The sequence below is a fragment of the Mauremys mutica genome, chromosome 11, assembly GCF_020497125.1.
Source record: "Mauremys mutica isolate MM-2020 ecotype Southern chromosome 11, ASM2049712v1, whole genome shotgun sequence".
In the NCBI taxonomy this organism is placed as follows: Eukaryota; Metazoa; Chordata; order Testudines; family Geoemydidae; genus Mauremys; species Mauremys mutica.
In genome coordinates, this window is record NC_059082.1 from 22,838,065 (window position 1) to 22,864,049 (window position 25,985).

Sequence of the window (25,985 nt, forward strand, 5' to 3'; positions counted from 1 at the left end):
ACATCAGGAAAGCCTCCCCTGTCATCCCAGTGCTGCGTCAGGCTCCTCTCTAGCTGAGAAAGGAGACTGAATGGACCAAAAGGCTGCACAGAGTACTCCAGTCTGACAGCTTTCAAATACACCCATCAGCTAGAAAAAGGATGGATTCAGCTGGCTGAAGATCCACTCTATCTGGCAATCAACAAGTATGGTGAAAGAACCTGCACAGCCTTCCCAAGCAACCCCTGGGACGCAACTCTGGTCCCCTTCCCTCCCTCACAGCACCTGTAAATGACAATGACCACAAAATGTAACTCTGCTATAACAGCAACCTGAAACAATAGTAACTATACAGGCAACTACAGATAATGCTTCCAGGACATTGCCAGAATAAGGAAACCTGAGCCCTTCTACCTATGAATGAATAATCTTTAAATTAACATGTGTTCTCTTATTCCCAAGAAATAGGAACATTACATTTTCAGTAACATAAAGCAATTAGCTAAGTATGGCCGACAAGGAACGATCACTAGTTGCCTTATCAAATTTGACGAGTGTGCACCATGATCAATGAAACAGTCCGTGCAACTGTATCAGAGTGAACTGTACCAGAGTGATGCAGTCTGCTAGCCCCGCATTCATGTGTTTTAAAAAGGATGTAGCTGCCCAGGGCAATATAAAGTTACGATATGGGGGCCAGAAGAAATCTGAAATTCTTGAACTAATAATAAAGATGAGTATCAATTGCTTAGATCGCTAAAAGACTTATCCAAGCCATTTCATACAAACTGTGGGTCTATATCAGTCAAGTAAGGAAGCCCATTGTGATTTGAACCTTAATAAGCTTCATCCAGATGAGTCTGCTACTGGCACAAACACAAAAGAGTGTGTCCTTCTTTGGCTTTTCATTGCTGATGGGCCAGTGTTTCTAAGGAATCAAATATATGAGGCTCATTATCCCCCAGGTGAAGATCTGAGTGTAAAAATGTTCAACTTAATTTAAAAGTCACCATTTTCAAAGGCATCTTCTGCTATTGTGTGTGGAAACGGGGGGCAACACGTAGCAATTCTTTACCACTGGAACTGAAGGATCAAAGTAAAGATAGTACATATGAATAGGGCACTACTGAGGGAGTCTTCATTGTCTTTTCCTGGCTCAGCACCTCTCTTGGTTTCACAGGGCACTGGCAGTGCTCAAAGAGAAGAAAAAACACGGAGCAACGGGCAGACAAGTCATGTGGTAGGAAACAAGCAAGCAATTTTCATTTCACATGAATTTTTCGGATGATCTCACAGACATGCTGCTAACACATGCCAGCAGCAAGCATGAAAACTGAGAACTCTCACATATTACTTGTGTGACACATGCACTGGAATAAAACATGCTCGAATAAGTGCCATGGACCAATTTCTAGAGCAGGCTAACATTTCAAGTTGTGCATTACATAGCCCTTCTAGGGAAGCAAGCTTGCCATGCACTTTGAGTAGACCAAACTTTCTCCCCAAAATCATAAATCCCTAGAAGCTGTAATGATGCAGAGGTAAGCAATTATTAGAATTATAAGTGATGCACTAGATTTTAGGTTTACCTTCTGTTGAATATGTATGGCAAACCCAGAAAACAGCAGCAATAACAACAACAAAAAGTAGATTAAAATCAGGAATTAAACCAGAAAATTGAAAGCTACTGTGAAGAGTTACTAATAATTAAGGCTGCCTGAAAAACTTCCAAAGAAACATCTTTTCCACTGGATAATGGGGTTTCCACCAAAATCTAAAGTTTCTGTGGGGAAAAAAATTATTTTGGTGGAATTTCCATTGGGAAAAATTAAAACATTTCATTTCAGGTAGCAGGGGCAGCTCCAGGCCCCAGCACGCCAAGCGCATGCTTGGGGCGGCATGCCTGCAGAGGGTCCTCTGGTCCCACAGCTCCGGTGGACCTCCCGCAGGCGTGCCTGCGGAGGGTCCGCTGGTCCTGTGGCTTCGCTGGAGCCGCAGGACCAGCGGACCCTCCGCAGGCACGCCTGCGGGAGGTCCACCGGAGCTGTGGGACCGGCGAGCAGCAGAGCGCCCCCCACGGCATGACGCCGTGCTTGGGGCGGCAAAATGTCTAGAGCCGCCCCCTGTCAGGTAGGACTGGATCAAGCTGACATTAATCTCTGCATCTGCCTGAGCTGGCACCATGCTTTATGGGAGTTATAGCTCCAGATCTCTCATGCCCCCATTCTTCCCTGTGGGCCATGCTCCCCAGCCAGACTAGATCTCCCATGGTGCCCGACAGTCTCTTCCTGTGGCTGAGGCACCATGGCTGGGCAGCAGTGCCCAGAGGGGAGAACAGGTGGTTGTGGATCTGTCATGCCCAACTCCCAGGAGGCACCACAGAAGCTCACATGGTCACAGAGATTAACATCAACCTGAAATGAAACATTGATGAACAGAAAATGTTTGTAACTTCTCATTCCATAAAAAGTTTAGATATTTCAACTTTGTATGTCAATTCAGAATGTAAACAAATGACACAATACTGGAATTTCCCATGGGATGGCTATCAGCTGCATTAATGATTCTATGGGTATTATTCCAACTAGTCTGGAGCCCTACAGCTAGCAAATTCCCAATAGCTGTCATCAGGAAGTACATTTTATACTTGCATTTTCATTTCAGAAGAGAAATAGATAGCATTCCTACCATTAAGAGAAAGTAGCTCTTCTCCAACAGTGAGCATGTCCCCCGTTATACCTTGGTGTAATATTTTAAAGTTTTTAAATGGGATAGTCCCATGGAGTTTAAAAATAAAAAACACCTTCAGCGATCAGTAAATTCTCCAGCCAATGTAGATTTTCCTGCTTTACTGGGCTCTCGCTTTGATTTGGCTTTTGGAACAGGTACATAGGGGCAACCTGACTTTCTTGTATAGTTGTTTAATTGGTCTGAACAGATAAGAAAATTCTGTTTTCACAAAACATTTAAAAATCAGAAGGTCTGCAGTTTAGAAGGGAACAGTCAAGCCTTCCTACACTATTCTGATACATCAAGATCCCTTGATATCTTCCAAAAAGCCCGAGCAAATTTACAGTGAAAATTCATGTAAGGCTAAAAGTAAAAAAATATTCCAACTAGCAAATCAGCAAACATACCAAGCCAATTTCTGATTTGTGGTTTTCAAAACAAATGTTCCAATCCCATTCCATTAAAATCTATTGCTAAATACAGACAGACTTCAATGGGAGTGAGATCATGCCCCATAGCTTTCTAAATATGTACAAATAACTAAATAAATAGAAACTATAGCCAAGTGGAGAGTTTAGTTTCTAAAGCTTATATAAAAAAAGCTGACCTTTAACTTGACATCCCATGGCAGGGAGAAAAAAAAAATCAATCCTCAACACTAACCTTACTTGATTTTAGGACCTTGATTTGTTCTTCATAAACTGTGTCTTTGTTCTTTTCCAGAAAGCCTTCACACTGATATTCCACCTAAAAACACAAAAATGTGATTTTTTTCCTACAAAAAATTAATTAGGAGTTCATTTTTGCAGGATTCACCAGCTGTAACCTGTGAAATTAAAAAGTTTCCTATTCATGTTGTTTAAAATATCAGTCACTGAATACATGCTTGCATGACAAACACTGCTTGTAAGAAAGGTTACTTTCTAATAAAAATGGAACTTTAAACCACAACATATGCATAACTGCTGTAATTGTATTAAACCAGACAAAGTGCACATGAGCAGAGATGCCTTTGCTGAGACAGTGTGATTGAGAATCTGGGCTGAGCCACTTCATCTCTTTGTGCTTCAGTTAACATAGCTGTAAAATTAGAAAAAAGCCAGACCTCACTGACAAATAGATATCCCATCTCATGAGAGAGGTAAAACTGGTCACACTGCTGAAGCCAGCTGCACAAAGGTCTTCATCTGCATTCAAATAGTCTTCAGTAGTAATTGTAGGTATGTATTCTTCAAAAGACAACAGACTCTATAAATGATAATGATCCCCACTTCTTAGTTCATTCCTCTACTGCAGGAAGATTGATTCTCTTGGACTTCAAGAAAGGCCACAGGCCTCACACTAAAACTGATCAGAGATGACCTACCTGACCTAAGAATGGGTGGGAAAAAAACCAATTGCCCCAAATCCAGAGAACTGTATTTTTAAAATACAGAGATAGTAAGAGATATTTATTTGTCTCTCTCTCTCAATCTAACCCCAGGAAGACAGGGGTTGCATCAGCAGCAATCTAGAAGTTCACTGAACAAGAATGACCTCTTTAGTAACTTTGCTATCAATAGGCTGGGATCAAGAGTTGGAGATGAATGCCCTCTTTCAAAAAGGAACTTCACTGGCTTTGTGTCTCCAGGCTACATGTCTCTAGATGGAGCATCTGCCCACAGTCATCTTCTCTTCACTGAGAACTTCACCTACCCATTTAGTAACACACCGGCATCGAAACTATCCCCATAGCTGCAGCAAAAATAAATCCCCAAATTCCTCTACACAAAAATAATGCTCTTCATGCTCATTAGCCATTAAGGAACAAACTCTGATCAAGTCACTACAATATTTATTAAGGCGAACTTCACCTCTGTGCATGGGGCCCACACAAAAACCATCCACCATTTAAGCCCTATTTTGAATTTCACCCTAACTTTGTGACATTAAAGAGAGTCTTCCCAGCGGAAAAAAATACCACTAGAGGGAGGCAAAGAGGCATGTATTCCTTCAGGAAACAACCAAGTTTACAAACCTTGCCAGCTAAGGCCCATATTATGGGGTCCCCCCCGCTCTCCCCCGGTTCCAAAATGTTTGTATATGTTAACTTGTACATATATGAAAGACTAAATGGCTTAACATTGGTAATTCCTCAGTCTCACATGTGCTTATGACTTCCCCAGCCTGGGACTTCCCCAACCTGAACTATACTATTCAGTATAGAGTTCAAAGCATATTTTCAACAGCCAGGCTCAATGTATTTTACAGTATGTAAAGAGTTTAATGCATTATCTGTTTGCTCTTTCATCATTTCCAGCAGAGAAATGGCTCATGCATCAAGCATAAGCATTCTCTTAACTATTTGCTATTATCAAGGACATGGTGGAGAAGAGAGGCAAAGCAGAGTCTCACCTTTTCTAGGCATAAATTCAAGTATATGAGAGGAAACAAAGTGAGGTCAAGTAAAGACCACAAATCCTGCTGATTCTGACATGATGCTGTTTTCTTTAGTACCTGCTGAGCTACCCATATAGCCACATAGCTACTATAAGTATTATAAATGAAAATTCTTTTAGCTTGTATGAGAGCAAAATCCTCATCCAGCCTTCTTCAATATAGCGTCATTTTAACCCAGAATTTAACTCCTTCACATGCAGACTCAAATTTTTGTTCAAAAACAAAACAAAACAAAAAACGTTTTTAAAGGTTTCTAGGCTGCTCAGCAAATTTAAGCATGTTGTAAGAACCGGTCTAGCAAAATACATTTCAATGACCTACTTTGTCTTCCAGGTCATTAAAGACAGCTGCTCTCACTCACCAGGTGAAAAAAAAGAAAAGCACATGTTGCTCCAGTGTTTTTGACTCTTTGTCAGCAGATTGAGTTTGTGTTATGGTGACTGTTCAACTGAGCATATATTGACATAAACATGCAGTAGAAATACACATAATAGGAGAACTGATGTTGTAAGATTCCGTTGTGGTATGTAAACAAATTAAGGTGCAATCTTTCAAAGGTAGGATGATCTGTGGTTAAAGCATGGAACTAGGAATTGGGAGATCTTTTTCATCTTCCCACCTCTGCCACATACTTGCTCTGTGACCCTGGGCAAGTCACATCTCCTTTCTGCTTTAGTTTCCCATCTGAAAGATGGGGAGAATATCATCTACACCGCAGAAGGGCATTCTGAGGCTGCAAGCATGCTGACATCCATGGCTATACGTACACAGTAGTTTTCATGGACATGCTGCATTCAGAACCAGAAGTTACTGCTAGTAACTGTGGCTTATATTGAACATCCTAAATAATTCTCACTTTGACATAGAAATGATATATATCTGTACACAGAGTTATGTGCAAATATTGCAGAGGAAAAAAAATCCTTACCTTGTCAGCGAAGTGTTGTATGATAAAAGCTTTGTTTGACATACGTGGTTTTTCGAAGAGTGCACATTTCTTCAAATGTGTATTATACAATTTCTGGGCCCAAGAGTCATCTGATCCTTTAGGCATCTGCATAAGAGAATATAATACACCATTTATACCATCTTGTGGACCTTTTAGAAGTGAATAATACCAGAAAGATGGTTCTGTGATAATGGGGGACAACACTTTGCATTCTACTTCAAACTTAAGCCCTTTGCTAAAGTGAAGATGAAAAGCCAGTAACTAATTATGGGTCTGACTCTACAGTTGTCACTGAGCGTGCTGTTTATTACTGCAGGTAGCACCACTGGGACTACTCTCAGCAATGTTTCTGGGAGCAGGCTCTACCCAAGTTACAGACACTCTGAATAGAATAGGGGGAAGGAAAAAAAAAGAGAGGGTCAAGATAACTACACTTTATTAACAATGTTTCAGTGCAGTATATCTGGAAGCAAAAAGTCATGTATTATACCCAAGACAGCTTCTTATTAACGACAGGCTTACTAGGGCAGAGCATATCCATTATTATTAGTTGTTTGTAATGACTCAGCAAGGAGAAGCCTCAAGCCACTGTACACTGTACACACATGTAATAAAAAGATAGTCCCTGCTCCAAACAGTTCCTAATCTTAGCATATGATAAAAGACAACAGGTAGAGAACAAAAAGAATGATTGGGGGGGGGATGAATTGGGGAAGGGGGAGGGAAAGATAACTCTGAAACAATTATACTGGGTATAATAAGAAGCAGCCACAGTATACCAACTGCCTAACCATTGTCCAGTGTTTTCTAGGCATCATGGCAGAACTGAGTCTTAAGGAGGGATTTGTAGGAGGCCAGCATAGTGGTTTTGCAGATTTTTATAGGAAGTTCATTCCATACACAGAGAGGGCATAGGAGAAAGCATGAAGGTGATTAAAGAGAAATGGACTGCTGGGTGATGATGGCCAGGGCCGGTGCAACTGTTTAGGCAAACTAGATGGCTGCCTGGGGCGCCTAGTGGTTGGAGGCGCCTAAAAGCCCGCTCAGGCGAGGAGGTGGAGTGGAGATGAGCTGGGGGAACAGGGGCGAGGAGGGCCGCCCACAGTAAGTAGGGGGGGTGCACATAGGGAACCACTCCCCACCCCAGATCACCTCCACTCTGCCTCTTCCGATGAGCACACAGCCCCCGCTCTAAGTCTCCTCCAATTGGTGCCGCAAGCCTGGGAGGGGAGGAGAATTAGAGTGATGCCGGCGTGCTCAGCGGAGGAGGTGGAGCCAGGCTGGGGCCGGGGCGGGGTTAGCTGCGGCAGGGGGGGGTGGGAAGTCTCCCCAGCAGGGGCGGCTCTAGCAATTTGGCCGCCCCAAGCAGGGCGGCATGCTGCAGGGGGCGCGCTGCTGGTCGCCGGTCCCGCGGCTCCGGGGGACCTCTTGCAGTCATGCCTGCGGGAGGTCCACGGGAGCCGCGGGACCAGCGGACCTCCCACAGGCATGACTGCAGAGCGTCCACTGGTCCCGCGGCTCCGGTGGAGCATCCGCAGCCATGCCTGCGGGAGGTCTACCCGACCGCGGGACCAGCGCACCCTCCGCAGTCATGCCTGCGGGAGGTCCGCTGGTCTCGCGGACCTCCCGCAGGCATGACTGCGGAAGGTCCGCTGGAGCCGCCTGCCGCCCTGCCGGCAAAAGGCCGCCCCAAGCGCGCGCTTGACGCGCTGGGGTCTGGAGCCGGCCCTGCTCCCCAGGCAGGGTTAGCTGCTGTGGGAGGGGGGTGTCCCCGGGCGGGGTTAGCTTCCACAGGGGGGGGGGGAGGAGAGAAGGAGCCTCCCCAGGCAGGGTTAGCTGCCGCAGGGGGGCTCACCAGGTGGGGTTAGCTGCCGTGGAGGCAGACTTCCCGAGCAGGGTTAGCTGCCACAGAGAGGGGGGGTAGCTGCTGTGGGGGGGGGTGTCCCCCGGGTGGGGGTGGGTGGTGGGCTCCCCAGGTTGGGGGCTGAGTTAGCTGCCGTGGGGGGTGGGGTTAGCTGGGTGTGGGGGTGGCGTAAGGTGAAAGTTTCGCCTAGGGCGCGAAACTTCCTTGCACCGGCCCTGATGATGGCTGGCACCATTGGTTCCATAACGTAAGTGTTCAGAAGAGGGGAGGGGAAATAAGTCTTGGAGGACCTCAAAGGATTTAAGTAGTTTGTGTCTGATGCAGCAGAAAAGGGGCAGCCAATGGAGGAATTCAGAAAGAGGGCTGATGTGGTCAGAGCACTGAGCCAGGGAGATAAGGATTTGAAAGGACTTCAGGTGGAGGGGTGAAGAGGAGAAAGCTGCACTTGTCAAACCTAGAAAGGAGAAGGTCACAATAGTCAAGACACAAGATGATTAGAGCCTGGACAGGAGCTATAGATATGTGGATTTAGAGGAAAGGCCGGAACATGCTGGTCTTTTGTTCTCCAGCAGTTGCCAAATCTCTTCTTAGCCACTCCAAATAACTTTTAATCAGAGCATCAAAACAATCACTAAGTGTAGGTGACTTTATTCCCATAAGCACTGCATAACGACAACAGAAACAGGAGACCGGTATATCTTGCAGTATAGAAGTCAAGTCATTTGAACACGTACCTTACATTCCTCATCTAGCAGATCCAAGATGCCCAATTTGGCCTCTATGAGATTAATACAAGGCTGATTGTCATAGAAATCAATCAAGGTCCATGGAATTTGTTCCTTCATATATTCCTCCTGTTCCAGCTTAAAGACATGCTATGTGGGGAAAAAAAAATCTTTAAGAGCAAAGCCTGGCTTTTTTCTTAACTCACTCCTAAAAAGAATCTATTATAGGGATATCTGTGAACTTGTGAGCATATGCATGTGTGTGTGTGTGTGTGAGAGAGAGAGAGATAGAAACACATATATTTGCTTCTTCCACACTGTGCCACATGTCTTTGAAAACAAATAAGATACTCAAATACAAGGATAGCAATTATGACAGGTAAATTAGGGCCCCACAAAATATTCATAATGGGGGGAAGGGATAGCTCAGTGGTTTGAGAATTGGCCTGCTAAACCCAGGGTTGTGAGTTCAATCCTTGAGGGGGCCATTTGGGGATTGGTCCTGCTTTGAGCAAGGGGTTGGACTAGATGATCTCCTGAGGTCCCTTCCAACCCTAATAATCTATGAAAAAAAGCTGAAATTCTTGAAATTTGAGATTTTCAAATTGTCAAGGTTTTATGAAATTTGCCATTTCACACACACACAAAAAACTAATAATTTTTTGCATGTTTTCCACTGAGAGACTATTCTGAGATTCATTTGCTCTCAAATGGTATGTTCAAACTTCAAATTTTAACAGATTTTTTTGCAGAAAGAAAGATTTTTCACATCTTTCAGTGAAAGAAACCCATTTTGCAAAACGTTGTGAAAAAGTTAAATTTTGCTATAGCAAATTCACAATTTTATTTGAGTGATTATTTCATAGAAGATGTAATAAAAAAATGACACTGCCATAACAGAATGTGCACAGAAAGCAAAGTGAAAGTTTTAGAACAAAAATCCCAACAGTGAAATAAATTAACATGCAAACTTTGGTCATTCTACAGTCATTCTTTTTAAAATAAACAAATCCTTTGGAGAGTCTTTGTTTGTTTTACTCAGTTTAAACTATATTTCTATCCGAGCTAAATTGTAAATACATATAATTAGAGCTGGGTGATATTTTTTTAGTAAACAGAAATGTTGTCAAAAAATGCATTTTTGGGGCTTCAAAACTATTTGCAAATGTAGGTCAAATTTGACAAATTGTTTCATTTGGGGAAAAAATGAAAAAAACTTCAAAACACTTCATTTTGAGCATTTTGACTTTTTTTTCAACTTTTCATTACAAAATGGCATTACATTTTCACATTTAGCCAAAAGAAAAAACACCAAAAATTGCAAATCAAAACAAAAAAAATGATTTTTTTTGTTTTGAAATTGCCCAAAAATGTTTCAGTTGATTATAAACAATTTTTTTTAGTTTGTTGATTTGACAAAAACTTTGTTTTGGTTTAAAATCAAACCTCCTCCCTGCACCCTGGATTTTTTGGTTTGGCCCCCAAATTGAAAAAATCATTATTTTCTCAACTCTTTATATAATTGCTCTGACTCACAAAAAAACCAAATTCTGAATATATTCTAATAAATATCAACATTTGTGACACTATTTAGGAGACATAATTTTAGTGCTGATAAAGCAACACAACACCCTTAAAGTTATCCTTGACTGCCCTCTTAATTCAATGTAGAAGTCTATCAGTCCACTGTAGATCTCCAGCACACACCAGTAAGAAAGCAGAAAACTATCCTGACAAAGTACTTTATCCTTTTTATTTCATTAGCTTAAGCCTTACACGATGTCCTTAAATATAGACACTCTTAGAAGCAGATCATGGGAGTACACTACATTTTAGGCACTTAACACCAACATTACATGGTAAGATAATTCCTCACAGGAAATTGAATGATATATAGGGTGACCAGACGTCCCGTTTTTAAAGGGACAGTTCTGTATTTAAGTCCTCCTGCAGGTGTCTTGACTTTTTCTTAAAAATGGGCAAATTGTCCTGTACTTTCTGTCTCCCCCCTATCAGTACTGGTGTGTCCTACTGCTGGCTGGATCCCTGCTCACCAGCCACTCACCCACCAGTGGTGAGTGGGGGGGGGGGGGGGTTCAGTGGCCAACGATGGGGTTGGGTGTACAGGGCTGGTGGCAGGGCAAAGATGCAGCGCGTGAGGCTGGCCACTCTCCCTGCTGCTCTGTCAGCGCAGCCCCCCGCTGCATGCCGGCTCTTTATTTTAATGTCATTAGGTTTCCTGATTCCATAAAGTTCTGTTTTCTTACACAACTGCACAGCAATCGTCAATTCCACTTTCCACAACTTCCCTACAGACCCTGGGGCAGAGGACATACTAGGAAAGGGAGTGAGTAACCAAATTGTGATGTACAGTAGTATCCCCAGCTGACTATAGTCTCTAGAGGACCATAATCAGCCAGCCAGTTTTGAACAACCCCCAGGATCCATGATGACCCCAATTTGTGCTGCATCCATTCCAAATTGGATGCAGCAGAAACTCTGGCCCTCTGGATGCAGGGAACAAACACTGGTTTGATAACCTCTTGGAGCTCATTACAGGCCACAGCAGCAGCCACAGAAAAGACCATCCATTCTCTCAGCCATAATGTGGGTGCAGGGTTTGCAGCTGCCATGTAAGGAAGGAAATAGAATAAGGGTGAAAGTAGTCTGTGTCACAAGAATGATTCCTTGGGATCCCTCTCAGTGCAGAATCTTTGCTATAAGGATGAGAAACCTTTGAAATACCTTAAAAGCAGGGCATTGAGGAAAACCTTGGGAAGCTGTGACCTCTGTACCAACAGCATCAGCAACACTACAATAATATTGTGGACATTTTGCAGTGGGAATATTCAACTTCATTTCTGATAAATAGTTTACTTCCAAGTGCTCAGTAATTTGTATGGCTGGGACATGTACTCATGGCATAGGATCCAGCTTCTCAGAACACAAGCACTGTTGAGGTACATTTGCATATATATTTTAAAGCTATTCTAACACTCTAATGGAATCCAGCAATGCTGCTGACACTTAGGACCTGGCATATATCACTCGATTCATCTTTATGCAGATAAAATACATAATTACAAACTATAACTCTGGCTAAGGATAGCAGGGTTGTAATCTGTTAAAACTGAGTGCTCTCTGAAGAAGGAAGAATAAAGACGTGCCTCTCACCCTGCTGACTCTAATCAATGTTAGGAAGTAGCTGTACTCTTAAAAATCATGCCAATGTACACCATAAACCAAGAAAATTAAAGTGGCAGATTTCCAGAAGTGAATGTCTTCTTGATGCAACCACTGAAGAGGTTCACATTGGAAGAGATGCAGATATGACTGGCTCCAAACTTATCTGCATAGTATTCTTATTGACAAGCAGTCTCAGCATCTTAATTGCAAAGCAAGGCTTCTGTTGCCTTAAAAATATTACTATGATAAGAATTCAAAATATGCCCAGAGTAGCTGTTATTTATTCAGTGTTTCCCAACCGGTATGCCATCAGGCCCGAACAGGTGTGCTGCAGAATTTTTTGAAAAACGACGTGTGAGAACAAAAAAACCCTTCCCTTGTATTTTAATTAGTGTCGGAGCTGGATTGCATTCTGTACTTTTGTTCTCTGGGATGAGGCCCATTTCAAATATCATGCATGCATCACATTCCGTTCCCCAAAGCGAGATTAAGATAGAAAATTTGAATCCTGCAGAGTGGGGGAGGGGGAAAAGAAGGAGGGAAGCCACCTTCTGGTTGGCTGTCTGTCTCATTGCCCCACCTCCTCCAGGGGCAGAGCAACCAATCAGAGTGCAATCTCCCTCTTCTTCCCCTCCCTTCCAGTGAGCAATAGGTTGGCTCCTCTGCCACTCCCCCTTCCTCCTGAAGCTGCCAGCTGGGGTTGGGTGGGGAAGAGCCCCTGGAGCTTCCCCCTCCAGCCTGGAACATAAGTGAGAAGCCCACTGCAGCCCCCCAGGGTTGGGAGAGGGACGAACCCCAGGAGAAGCAGAGGTGAGGTGAGGGGATTGAACTGGGGGTGGGTGCTGGGTGTGAGATGGGGAAGCTGGGGATGTTGAAATGGTGAGATGGGGTGGGGAGGGCAGGGCAGAATTGGTGTGAGGTGGGGCCTGGGGTAGCTGGGGAGGCAGAACTGGTAGGGTCTGGGTGGTGATGGAGCAGAACTGGGGTGTTGTCGGCGTAAAATGTGTGAGTCAACTGAAAATACTTGTCACCATCTGTATAATACTGTTAATGATGTTAGACTCTAACATCATTAACTGCATTGTACAGAGGGTGAATAATAAAGGGTGACAAACAGCTTAAACTGAGGCAATAAGAGAACGAGTTCATTTGGAGACAATATGTTGGTGTGCCTCAAAATAATTAAAGATATCAAGGTGTGCCATGGCAGAGAAAAGGTTGGGAATCACCACTCTTGATTCTCCTCCCATTCCACTCTAAGCCCCGCATCTAAGACAGCTGGTTGTTATTTTGAAGGCATTCATCTCAGACACTGGGGATCTAATTATCAGAACAGACGTTGGAGAAGGGAAGTGGAGCCAATAATTTCCTACTTACCATATTGAACTGTTGCTGCAGTTTTTCATTGGCATAGTTTATACAAAACTGTTCAAAGCTGTTTATCTCAAATGTCTCAAACCTGCAAAACCAAGACATTCCAAGTTACTACCACAATGTAAAGATGTAATAAATGATTCTGTAATCTTAAATCATCTCTCTAATCATATTTACACAGAACTATCAGTGGCATTCAGAGGGTTATGCTGAGTATAAACATGACACAACAGAGTGACAGGACAAAAGGGGCAATGACATCCCAGTGCCAGGAGCAATTCTGAGACACTTTCTCCTTGCTAAAGGAGTATCAATGTGGTGATGCTCATGGTTTCTGGAGAGCATGTTAGCCATCCTTGCTTTCATAGTGCTCAATCTACAGAGCAGTCCTGGAAGAAAATGTACGTTCAACTCTCTGGGACAGAGGGAAAAGTGCTACAGCAGCTGGTGCAAACAAATAAGAATAAAAAAATAAAAAAAAATATAAAAAACAAGGAAAAAAAAAACAAGAAAAAAAAAAGATGAAAAGAAAGCCCAGAAAGGAGATGAGCAACACTGCAAACTCAGAGGCATGCAAAGGGGAAGGACCAGATGCCATTTATTAAACCATCAGCAGAAAAGTGGAAGATAGCTGAAGCAGAATGGAATATGGCAGTTTAACCCTAACTAAATATTGTTGGTTTTAAAAACAAACTTTAACCCAAATATTTGGACTAAACTGATCAGTATGAAAGTCTAAGAACAAGCATATCTGTATATTGTAATTTTTCCCCATTGTGATACATTAATGAGCTACCAATGGCAAACTTGCTAAAGTCCAAGATCCAACTAAGAATGCCTAATCTGAAAGCCAGGACACAGGTCCTAGGTGGTGTGTCAAAACCACCACTAATAACTCATTACTGCCTTTAATCAGAGTAACTAGTCACCAGTTTTTTCATGGTTTTCACCACGCACCAATACATGTGCTAAAGAATTTGTCAGCAACTCAGAGGCTACCGTCTTGCAGTAAGATACTTCTGCCCCACACATCTGGTCTCTCTGACACAGAATACTCACCCGTAAATGTCCAATACGCCAATGAAAGAATGCTGCTTTATAGTAGAATGCAGAGCTTTGTTCACATGATCAACAATCCAGTTAAAGAGTTTAGCGTAGATATGTTTGCAAAGAGCATCTCTGGCATTGATGGCCTGCAGTTTGGAAATTGGTTTGATGTAGGTCTCAGAGGCAGTAGCAAGCTTCCTATGGCAAAGCCAGTGGGACATCTCTTGGTACTCCACCCCCATGAGGTCACAGAAGATGGTGAGGGGTTCATGTTTGTGCTAAAATAAAAATAATTTCCTTAGGTAACATTACCAATATCGCACGTTTAATGTCAGTGGATTTTTCTGTTATGAAGTTATCAAATATTGAGCTGCAACAATTATGTTTTCACGCCTCTTTCTTTCTCTGTATCTATTTACCGTCTTGTGTCTGGCACTCAGATACTTTAGTAAATTAGCATAATCATGGAAATAGCAACATAATTTCCATTAAGTGCGTGTTTGTGGGTTGATCCCCACGCAGAGTATTCACAACCCAAACAAAGAAATGAGCTACAAAAGTTTTCATGTGGTGACTAAGTTTTGGAGTCATTATCTACTGAGCTAAAACAATCAAACTCTGATTTGACTTAGAAACCAGAGAATCTTTACTGCACATATGTATTTACCCCTATTTGACGGTATTTGCATTTAGTATCGGAGAGTGCATGCTTCAGTTGCATAAACTGGATGAAATCAAAAAGAGGAGCAGTGTGTGGTGGGTGTATTTAGGAGGGAGAAGTATAAAATATAGGAGCGCTAATCTGAGAAACATTCTCCTACACTCATATATAACCATGCTAGTGAGAGATCACTGAAGTTCTATCGAAGTCAAAAGTCAAGTATTAATAGGGGCCAAAAAGGAAGGGGTTTAAAAACCTGGTCTCAGATATAAACATAAAAAAAGGTGTTTCCTCATTGAATTCTGGGGAGAAATATAAAACAGTCAAGCATGTTAAAAGATGTAATTTAACTCTCACATTGAATTGTATGCCTGAGATAGTCAGATTTTCTGCCATAGGAATAAAACACTGAATTGCTCACCCATACTTCTACATTACAGCAACTCAGTCAAGTGCTGCTCATGAACCAAGTAAATTGCCACCTTATATATCAAATGATAGCACAGATCTTTCCCATTAATATAAAATTTCCCTAGCCCCACCACTTTCAGGTTCACTGATCACACCGGGGTAGCTCAGTAGTCAGCTGACATGAAGCAGGACCAAAGGGATTTGAATAGGACCAAGGGGATTTCTTCTCCTACAGACAACTGGGCACTGAAGGCCAATAACATAATGATCTCTCCGTTTTATTTTCTGACCTTCAGCCCCTGTCCCTTCCTTCTTTTTGAAGTGTTTGGGGCACACTATACTTTTACAGCATCAAATTCCAGTTAACTAAGGATGTCTTTCAGTTTACCGATAATGACTCTAACTGTACTGGAACAACAAGATGGCAAAACAACAACAAAATAATCAAGCTATAACAACGGGAAGGTCCTTGTTCACAAGCTACACCCAGACTAATTATGTCCTTAATTCATCGACATCCAAAACCGCACCCGCACTTGTTTCCAACTGGCACGTCTTCCTGAAATCAGCGACATAAAACATTTCAAGACTGAAAGGAGGAGTAATCAGAGTCCCCACAGGTCTTAAAGCTCCCTATATCATAGTGACAATAGAGTCTCTTACACAACAAAGTCACTCAGTACCTTAATAATAAACATGCTCCTTTGCTACTTATTTCAAGGTTTAAAGGTTCAACATACAATTTAGCTGCAATACAGCAACGGCCATCATAGTAAGTTTCAATTCTGCCAATGTGAAGATGATTTTGGATGGCTTTCAGCAGCTCAATTGCGTCACTGGTGCTGCTGCTCATTCTTCAGAGACTTAAAATAGCATTGAGAGTCTGAGAAATACTGCACTCATCCTGACATTAACAAAAGGGCAAATATTCACGTTCTGCTTTGACATAATGGGCCAAATTCTAGGCAGAGATCTCTAATGACATTAGCAGAAGTGTCATGCCACTGACCATGAAGGGGTAGCATGTGCCCCTCCTTAGCTTCCTACTTAGAATCACTACTTGATGCATTGTTTCCACGAAGAGCCCGTTTAAGACACACCATAGGGTCACCCCCATTAATGGTTGCTGTGAAACCGTTCAGATTCAGAATGTGGTGCCAGAGCAAGAAGACTCATCAGCTACGCTCTGACACAGAACATCCTGTCATACATCCCAGATTACTAGCATGGGCACTCGAGCACTGACAGCAAACACAAAGGAGAAAGGGGGAAACTAGAATTGCTGCAGCTTGGAGAGCAGGAGATGGAAAATACACCTGTACCCCGATATAACGTGACCCGATATAACACAGGTTCGCATACAATGCGGTAAAGCAGCGCTCCGACAGATCAATGCATCAGCTCCCAGCCATGGCGCTCCACTTCTTGCCACTGGTGAGTGTGGGGAGGTTGGGGAAAGGACGCCCCCCGTACTCACCTGCGGTGGGAAGCGGAGCATTGCAGCTGGGAGCTGGTGGAGTGGAGCAGGCTGGGGCCAGGCTGCTCCTCTTCCCGCTGCCAGTGAGTGCGGGACCTTTCCCCAACCCCACCCCACCCCCAGCGACATGGCTGGGGCCGGGGCAAGGAAAGCGGAGCGGGCTGGGGCCACGGCGCTCTGCTTCCCGCCACAGGTGAGTACAGGGAGCGTCCTTTCCCCAATCTCCCCGCACTCACTGGCAGCGGGAAGTGGAGCGTTGCAGCTGGGAGCTGGCAGGGTGGAGCGGGCTGGGGCCGAGCTGCTCCGCTTCCCTCCGCTGCCGGTGAGTGCCTGTCAGGGGGCGGGGTGTGTGCATAGGGGTCAGGTCAGTCAGGGGATGGGGAGCAGGGGGGTTGGGTAGGGGGTGCCGTCCTGGGGGTGATTAGGGACAGGGGTCTCTGGAGGGGGCGGTCAGGGGACAAGGAGCAGGGGGGCCAAAGCAAGTTCGATATAACGCCGTCTCACCTATAGCACGGTAAGATTTTTTGGCTCCGGAGGAGCATGTTATATCAGGGTAGAGGTGTAAATGCTGCCTGGCTCATTAATAAAAATTCAGGGCCTGATAAGAAAAAAAGCTTCTATCATTTATGAGCCCAAGGAAAACACACACAAGAGCAAGACAAATCAGCCCCTTTTGCTTCCCACTGCCAGGACACACGTCACCTGCAGGAAGCCTTTGCGGGAGAGAGATAAATGGGATTGTCCTCAATGAGCAGAGAAAGGAGCTACACTCAGCATACACCATATAGACTCTTCGCTGCTTCCTTCTCAAATGGTCAGAGAGGAAAGGTTCCTGCAGCAATGACCAGCAAAACCCTGGAGCCATTAACTTGCTGAACCTTCTCTTCTCTCTGTATAGTATGGTCCCCTCCGGACAGCCCAGTAAGATGGCGTATTTTGTGAAATGTTTGCTTTGCGGATATTTGGATCAGTTTGGCATTTAGCATCAAACTAGAGTCATTCAAGCAAAAATCCTACACAAATCACAGGACCATTTGGTGTGGGAGTACAGACACTCACCCACCCTCTCAGGACTTCTAAGCTAGCATGTCTGGAAGAGTTCCCTAGAAAAGACCATTTGTGAATTCAGCAGGGAGTCAAGAAAGCCTCAGAAATAATATGGAGAGCCTCTGACAGGGATCTAGAAAGGGAACAGCAGAATCCATCTGCGAAGAGCAACAGGAAAAGTCATACCAATCTAGAAATGAAAAAAGAAGTTGCTTGTATTTTTGTACTGGCCCTACTTTGCATGGGGGCTTCTGCAAACAAATAAGACACCCAACCAAAAAATTCAGCAGTGTCACAATAGAGTGTAACTATATCCTTTAAACACATTTACAACTTACAGGGATTGTGCAGCTGTCAGCATCCCGAGAGGTAAAACCCACGTTGCCCAGGTGAAGGATCCCAGCGAGGATTCGAAAGATTCCCATCTGGTAGGAATCATTAATCCCTGAAAGAAGGTGAATAAAATGCCCTGAGTAAAGAGTGAAGGAAAGACCAGCTGCTGAAAAGAAGGGTCCAGTATTTGTAAACAGGAATGATAAAATCTGCTGGAATTTTGTGGGAAATTGCCACCACCTCCCATCTCTCAGTTGTGTGAGGAGTTCTGCAGAGAAAATACTATTAGAAAATTATACTTGGCCCTCCTATTACTATGTTTTACCATACAACATTATAATAAGATGCAAGGATGATTCACTTTAACAAACTACTAAATATTTTAATGAACTACCTATATTGCTGCTTAGACAAAGTTTTACAAAACCCACAAAAATCTTATATACTGCACCAGGGGAATCCAGCATTTATTATTGCTTAAATAATGTTTCCTCTTCCCTGCACTAAAAATTTGATGATACACTACCTTCCTTGTACTTTAAAAGTATCTGAATCCCAAAGGTTATCAAAGTCTCTCTCTATATATTTTAAATACAATATAGAAAGAATGAACTGAAACAGACTATATAAAAACGGCTATGATTCCAAAGTCTGAACTACACCTATGTTTCTCCAGCAAAATAGCAGAATTACCTAGCAAAGTGCAGGCCTGTCTGGTGTGTACCATTTCCTTAGCATCATCAATGCCGTCAATCACTGGACTACCCCCTTGCTTCGTATAGTGAAAGTAATTTGCATTGCCTACAAGAAAGAACAACAACAATTTTTACACACACTAAAGTAGAAACTACACAACTGCAAACATCTCTGTGTTAAGCTGTGTAACAGGTAAAGCTCGCTTGAGCTTCTTAACCCAAATGGCAGAACCCATGGTTTGAAATATATTTCAGTTTATTGGAATCACTGACTCCTCTGGGCCATCTGCATTAGTGGACTGCTCTCTTTCAGGTTTAACGCTGCACCTAAATGTTTCTAAAGCCATTTGCTCCTGCAATAGGTTTGCTGTGTCCACACTAATCAGCATAGTCTCTGGAAGCTAGTACTGCAGAGCCTGTTGTATTGATCTCAAGATCCAAAAAAGTTGAAGGTGTTATAAACCCTTTCACTGTCCCATCAGTTGTCACAACAGTCCATACACAGCACGTCTTCATGTGCATGGAAACAATTATTCTGCAAGTCTCAGCCACCCACCCAAGAATAGGTGCACAGTTGACAGTAGGGGTCTAATGTTATGATGCGTGTATATTTTAAAATGGATTGTGCATGTAGTTTTTCCATTGCCATCGTTTCTAGTCTCAATCATAGAATATCAGGGTTGGAAGGGACCTCCGTAGGTCATCTAGTCCAACCCCCTGCTCAAAGCAGGACTAATCCCTAGAAAGATTTTTGCCACAGATCCTGAAATGGCCCCCTCAAGGATTGAGCTCACAACCCTGGATTTAGCAGGCCAATGCTCAAACCACTGAGCTATCCCTCCCCATCAATGGTATAGTCCAAAGTATATTTGTAGTTGGTTCTGTCTGAGGACTGATGCATTCACACTATGCTAAGCCCTCCAACTGATTATGGGCGTAGCACCTGGCAACCACTACAGTGAGCACTGCAACTTCTTGAGGTGATTGTGCTCAAGGATGCTGTATGTGTAGTTTTGTTAAAGATTTGTGTATTTGAAAATCTTAAAGACAACAACAGTTTTCTTCTTTCTCCTGTTTTTGCCCTTGTCATCTAGTAAGGGCTGGGAAGGAGGTCCTCTGGATCACTTCTTTAGCCAGAACGAGATCAGTTCCCTCCTGCAGCATTTATGGCAGTTGTCCTCTCAGGGGTTGTTCAGTGCCCCACAGGGGAGGAGGAACGAGGAGAAAATAAAATAGCTTTACAACATTAATAGTTATCAAATATGTTTCTAATGCTATAAAACTAATTTTTAAAAACAAACAAAACTTCTATTGCTTGACTTTACACATTATATCAGGAAATCAGCTGAGCAGAAATCATTCACCTCTCCATCCCAACCACCACTTATCTGTTCTTGGACCTGCCAGCTGGCTGGTGGTGGGTGGAAATCAGAGTACACTGGGGAGAAAAATACATGGTAGGCTGAAGCAGTGGGGCTGGCTATCCCATAGCAGCTACAGTGCCTCTGCTTTCCATCTACAGCAGCACTGAAATGATTTGAAATCAACTGATGTAGTGAAGGCATTCCCAAGATTTGCTCAGAGCTGAGCCAATCACACTGGTTATTAGTTAACACTTATGAAACACTAGAAGTAAATAAGTGTGGACACAAAGTGTTGTACAAACTTTCCAGATACTTGTGCTGATACTGAAAACTTCAAAAAAATTCTCTGGAGAGATGGAGCTACAGAAAAAGACCTGTTAGGTTGCCTAGCCCCTCCCTAGGCCAAGACAGGAATATTACAGTTACGGTTCTGTGTCTTGACTAGGTCACTTTTAAATGACTCAAGAGATAGGAGGTCCACCACTGCTCCTGAGAAAATATTCTACGCTCTGGTGCATATCTATGTACTGTACTGATGCCTGTCATTAGTGTGTATTAGCTTACATGGACTATGTAAATCTGCAAGTTTGCTTTTTTAGAAATAAAATGTCTATTTACTTATTTTTGTTAGCTGTAAGCAGCTCAGGATTAATAAGAATTTAAAAGACAGTGATTCTTCTTTTAGACTCATCACTCACAGACTTAGAGATAATACATTGTACATACTGATTGCACAGTACACTGGATGTGAATTTCATACCTAATCGCAGTGTTTTAAACTCAGGTAATGCTGCAGAGGCACAGAGCTGGTAGAAAATGTGATAATTTCTCTCCTCTTCTGCCTTTAAGACAAAAAAGAAGCAATTACATTTCAGAATTTAGCAACTGACAGAAATATCTGTCAGAGAGGGACAGAACTTCTAGATTTTAATATATTCTATAGCAATTAGCAACTCAGAGAAAGCCACAACAAAAATGAAAAAGTAAATCAACCTCTATCATTTCTTTCTTGGTTAATTCACTTCCAACAGCAATATGTATGCAGAAAAATTAAAACTGCAGGATTTCACATTTTAGGTTTGTGACTAGTACTGAAACACAGACATACCATTTTGTGGGTGTGCAAAGTGGTCACACTTAATAACTTTACAATTGCATAAGATAACTAAATAACATTGCCTCACAGTTTGCAGTATTTTAATGAAAGGAACACTGAGAGAAAGTTATTTGCACTCATGATACTCAAATTTTTAGTGCCGATACCACCATTATAAACTAAGATACTCTTCTGTTTAGAACTTCAGAAGAAAGTCTCCTCTTGGGCTGAACCATAGCATAACAGGTCTCTATTCATCCATTATTTACAAAATGCTACAGTGTTCTACAATAATAACCCAAACAATGCACTGGCACTATTGTAAGCTGTTATTTATTATTTCTATTACAGTAGTGCTTAAGAATCCCAATCAAGGATCAAGGCCCCATTGGATTAGACGAAAATGTATCGAAGATAACAGTTCTGTCCCCAGGATCCTCAGTCTGCATGACAGACAGGACACAAGAGGTGGACAAAAACAGGCAAAGGGGCTAGGTACGGGTTAGGAGGATGAGGTAAGAAAGCAAACAACTTCACCAGAAAAAGAGAAGTCACAGATTGTCATAATCAACGCCAGATGGGAGTGATTTGTAGGTATCATGACAGAGGTCAGTTTTAAAGGAGGGATTAAAAAGAGGATAAGATGGCAGCTTTATGAATATCAACAGAGATTTTCCCCATGCATGCGCAGTTTCTGTTGTGTTCTGAGACACAACTGTAAAATATTGTAGTACATGTACTCTGATGTCCACTATTATGTTGAAGATGTTTAACCCTTAGATATACAGTATATTCTTATTGCCATGTATACAGATTTACAAGCATAATTGATTAATATGCCTAAAAGCTATCTCTCGCTGCTCTCTTGGTGTTATATTACAGCTGCAAGACACTGGTGGCTTCTTAGAAATGAGAGATGCCTCACAGTAGCTGGTAGTAGGATCAGGGGCGGCTCTAGAAATCAGGCTGCCCCAAGCAGCGCGGTGCGCTGCGCCGCCCTTCCCCGGTCCCGCGGCGGGTCCCCTCTTCCCGCGGCTCCGGTTGAGGTCCCGCAGGCATGCCTGCGGGAGGTCCACCGGAGCCCTGGACGAGCGGACCTGCCGCCGGCATGACTGCGGCGGGTGCCGTGGTCCTGCGGCCCCGGTTGACCTGCCGCAGGCATGCCTGCGGGAGCTCAACCGGAGCCGCGGGAAGAGGGGACCCGCCGCAGTCACGCCTGCGGCAGGTCCGCTCCTCCCGGGCTCCGGTGGACCTCCCGCAGGCATGCCTGCGGCAGGTCCACCGGAGCCAAATGCCGCCCCCCCGGGAAAGGGCCGCCCCACGCGCCTGCTTGGCGCGCTGGGGTCTAGAGCCGCCCCTGAGTAGGATTGTTGATATAATCACATAAACACACCCAGTAAGAGAATTGTATTACCTGAAATACCACTCTTGATTTTTCTAAGAGGTAAGTTCTCATGTTAGCACCAAGGATTCGGTACCTCTTATCGAAACCAATTTCAATGTACTTCCCAAAACGACTACTGTTGTCATTCCTTGTGGTTTTGGCATTTCCGATGGACTAGGGGAAAAACACATACAGGTTTAATAGCTCATGGAAATTCTCTTACCTGTCTCTTCTCCTACATGGTTCACAACTGTCTTTCCAAAATTAGCAAGAACTTAATAGTGAATTCTTCTGTCCTAGTAGGGAAGCAACTTCCTAGGTTATAGCAAACTTACAGCAGGGTTATTCCATTAACACCAATATATGGGGTTGGCCAACACAGTAATGCTTTCACCTTCACAGTTGGATTTTCCAACTCAAAAATAATCCTGATAACCCTCCAAGGCTCTGGAATTTTTCTAGTTGAATAAAACTTATTACAAAATGTGCATTGTCACAAAGATAGCCTTTTACAGGGTTTATGGAGACCATAAGTGATAATAATATGTACAGCACTTCTAACTTTGGCCATCACTGCAGTGCTGACTAAAATAATCCTATGACCCAGCCAACAACCTATATTTTGCATAGTTAATAATATATAATAAATAATCTATATTCAGTTACATTTCCAAAAAATTAGTGCCCCAGACATGCTGTTACAGCATATTTACTTTGTGGGTGAATTTCATGTACTAGGACTAGTTAGCACTCCGTGAGAACAAACCGCAGGAATAGGTTCCACATTCCAGAATATAATATATGCAATATTCCTAAGGATCAAAGAAAGGTTTAATAAAAAGCATACACTATTTCTTGGATAGTACAGTACATTTTATGAATCTTTATAAATTTCACTCTTCAAAGACTGCTACTTCTTGGACTATTTATGCAAAAGAGAATTATGTGAAGTAGGTTTGTAGGATCAGGCCTCTGGTATATAAAGCTGTATTTCCTCACTGGGGTTGTCCTCAGAAAATGCCTGAGCTCGCTTTAAAGAGCCATTTACTTATTCAGAAATACATCTAAATTATAGATGCTCCTGGTCATTTGTGTGCTTGGGTAGTGTGCTGATATACAAGTGAGTGAGTGAGTGAGTGTAAAATCATCTCAGCTGACAGGTGATTTTTTTTTCAAAAACTTATGAGCATGTGGAAAACTAGGTTTATAAGAAACTGATTTTCAACCTTAACTACAGCAGTCACTCCTAGTCAAGTGCTATTATATGCACACAGAGATAATATTGCATAGATCAACAGTCATATCAGACAAGCTGGGCAGTTTTAATTCTTCAGAAAGAAGTGTCTCAAGCATAAAGACAAACAGTAATACCATCTGGCAGCTACACTAAGTCATGATATAATGGAAGCATCTCCATATGCATTTTCATGTGTGTGTTACACTGGTAAGAAATTTTCAGATAGTTATGATGGAGTAATAGATAATTTCCAAGATGTATTGTGATTCTGTTTTGTGGTGATGGGGGTAAGTCTGATTACTAAGAGAGAGAAAAGGTAATAGCAATAGTCAGGGCCGGTGCAACCATTTAGGCGACCTAGGTGGTCGCCTAGGGCGCTAGGATTTGGGGGAGGGCGCCATTTTCTTCAGCAGCGACCGCGGCAGCCAGATCTTCAGCCACCCCGATCACTGCTGGCATTTAGGCAGAGGGAGCTGGGGCAGGGGAGCGCTGGGAGGGCCGCCTGCAGCAAGTAAGGGGGGGGGGGCAGCATGCAGGGGAACTCCCCGCCCCAGCTCACCCCTGCCCCGCCTCCTCCCCAAGCACTCCGTGGCTGCTTCACTTCTCCCGCCTCCCAGGCTTGCGGCACCTAAGCTGATTGGCGCCGCAAGCCTAGGAGGTGGGAGAAGTGAAGCAGCGACAGTCATTTTGCAAAGAAAATAATCATCTGTCATGATCTAAGTTAAAACCACTGGGCTCTTTTTATGAGGCGAGGATTAAGGTAGGTTCTTTAGGAAGTGAAACCAATAGTCAGAGGGAATCAGCAGTGAATCAGTTAACAGCTAGTGGCATGACACATAGCTGACTGTGGCTTGTTGGCACTTATTGCTAGTTCAGGACCTGAGATAGGAGAGGTCCATGGTTGCCCATCTCAAAACCTCAAGTCATATCACAATATAACCTGAAGAGAGAAGATAAAAGAATGGGCACAAGGGCAGTGTTTTGCAGTTGTGAGACTCCATCTCAGCCAGCATGTACAGGAGGCCTGAAGTTATTGATGGTTCTGGGTCCAGAATAGTCTGATTCCATCTCTGACTTTTATTACAACCTTGTTGCTTTTACAGTTAACATCTTCCCTGCTGTAAGACAAGAGGGGAATTCTTAATAGAATGTAAATGGAATGTTGAGATGCATAATTCAGATTATGCTGAGACAGAAGCAAGCACTTTCTTCTTTCCCATAGGAAGCAAGGACATTATTCATTATGCAGCAGTTAACAGTTTAGAAATTACTAGGGTTACCTGCTTTTAGCAAAGGTCTGGGCAGAAACAGCATATGGAGTAATTACCTTTAGACAGCATATCATTCTTCTGAAATTTTATTGCATTTAAGATGTAAAGTATATAATCATGGCAGGATGCAATATAATACTCAACTATATCATAACTATGGAATGTAATGCTACAGTACATCTACGTCCTACTTTTCTGGCTCATGTAGCCACTCCATAGAAACTTTGTGCTGAAATAAGAAGTAGGGAAAACAAGAAAAACTGTGACCAAATAGCAACTGTTGAATTGTTTTAGGTTTTGAACTCTGCAAGCAAAAGACCAAAACTCACTGAACGCTAGCAGGTATACTGCACAGTAACCAGGAGCTAGAGTTCTAGAAAGGAGTATGCTGTTATAGCAGTAGCACACACAGATGACCAAATGGATGTCTATGTGGTCATTTGCAGTTACCACAAAGGTTACAAGTAATATAAATAATATTATTAGCAGCAAATAATGCACACCTTCACAATTCTAAAAATCTGGTCCTGATTGACATATAGGGTTATGAGCATTCAAATGATTAAAAATTGCTGCTATTGTAATATATGTTGTTGCGTTGTGAATAATTATGTCATACTACACCTCTACCCCTATATAACGCTGTCCTCGGGAGCCAAAAAAATCGTACCGCATTGTAGGTAAAACTGCGTTATATCAAACTTGCTTTGATCTGC

The 25,985-nt window shown here is 43.0% G+C and overlaps 1 protein-coding gene across 1 annotated transcript in view; it reads right to left on the minus strand.

The window, feature by feature from the left end:
* The window catches only part of MYO5A (myosin VA), a 131,092-nt gene that overhangs the window by 53,591 nt on the left and 51,516 nt on the right, over positions 1 to 25,985 (minus strand). Inside the window, exons 5-13 of the mRNA XM_044980289.1 lie at positions 22,792 to 22,935; positions 21,042 to 21,123; positions 18,916 to 19,023; positions 18,228 to 18,334; positions 14,306 to 14,571; positions 13,250 to 13,331; positions 8,696 to 8,836; positions 6,077 to 6,202; positions 3,373 to 3,456 (exon numbers count right to left, since the gene is read on the minus strand). Of these exons, the coding sequence (XP_044836224.1) occupies positions 3,373 to 3,456; positions 6,077 to 6,202; positions 8,696 to 8,836; positions 13,250 to 13,331; positions 14,306 to 14,571; positions 18,228 to 18,334; positions 18,916 to 19,023; positions 21,042 to 21,123; positions 22,792 to 22,935 (1,140 nt within the window). The remainder of the gene's footprint in view (positions 1 to 3,372; positions 3,457 to 6,076; positions 6,203 to 8,695; positions 8,837 to 13,249; positions 13,332 to 14,305; positions 14,572 to 18,227; positions 18,335 to 18,915; positions 19,024 to 21,041; positions 21,124 to 22,791; positions 22,936 to 25,985) is intronic.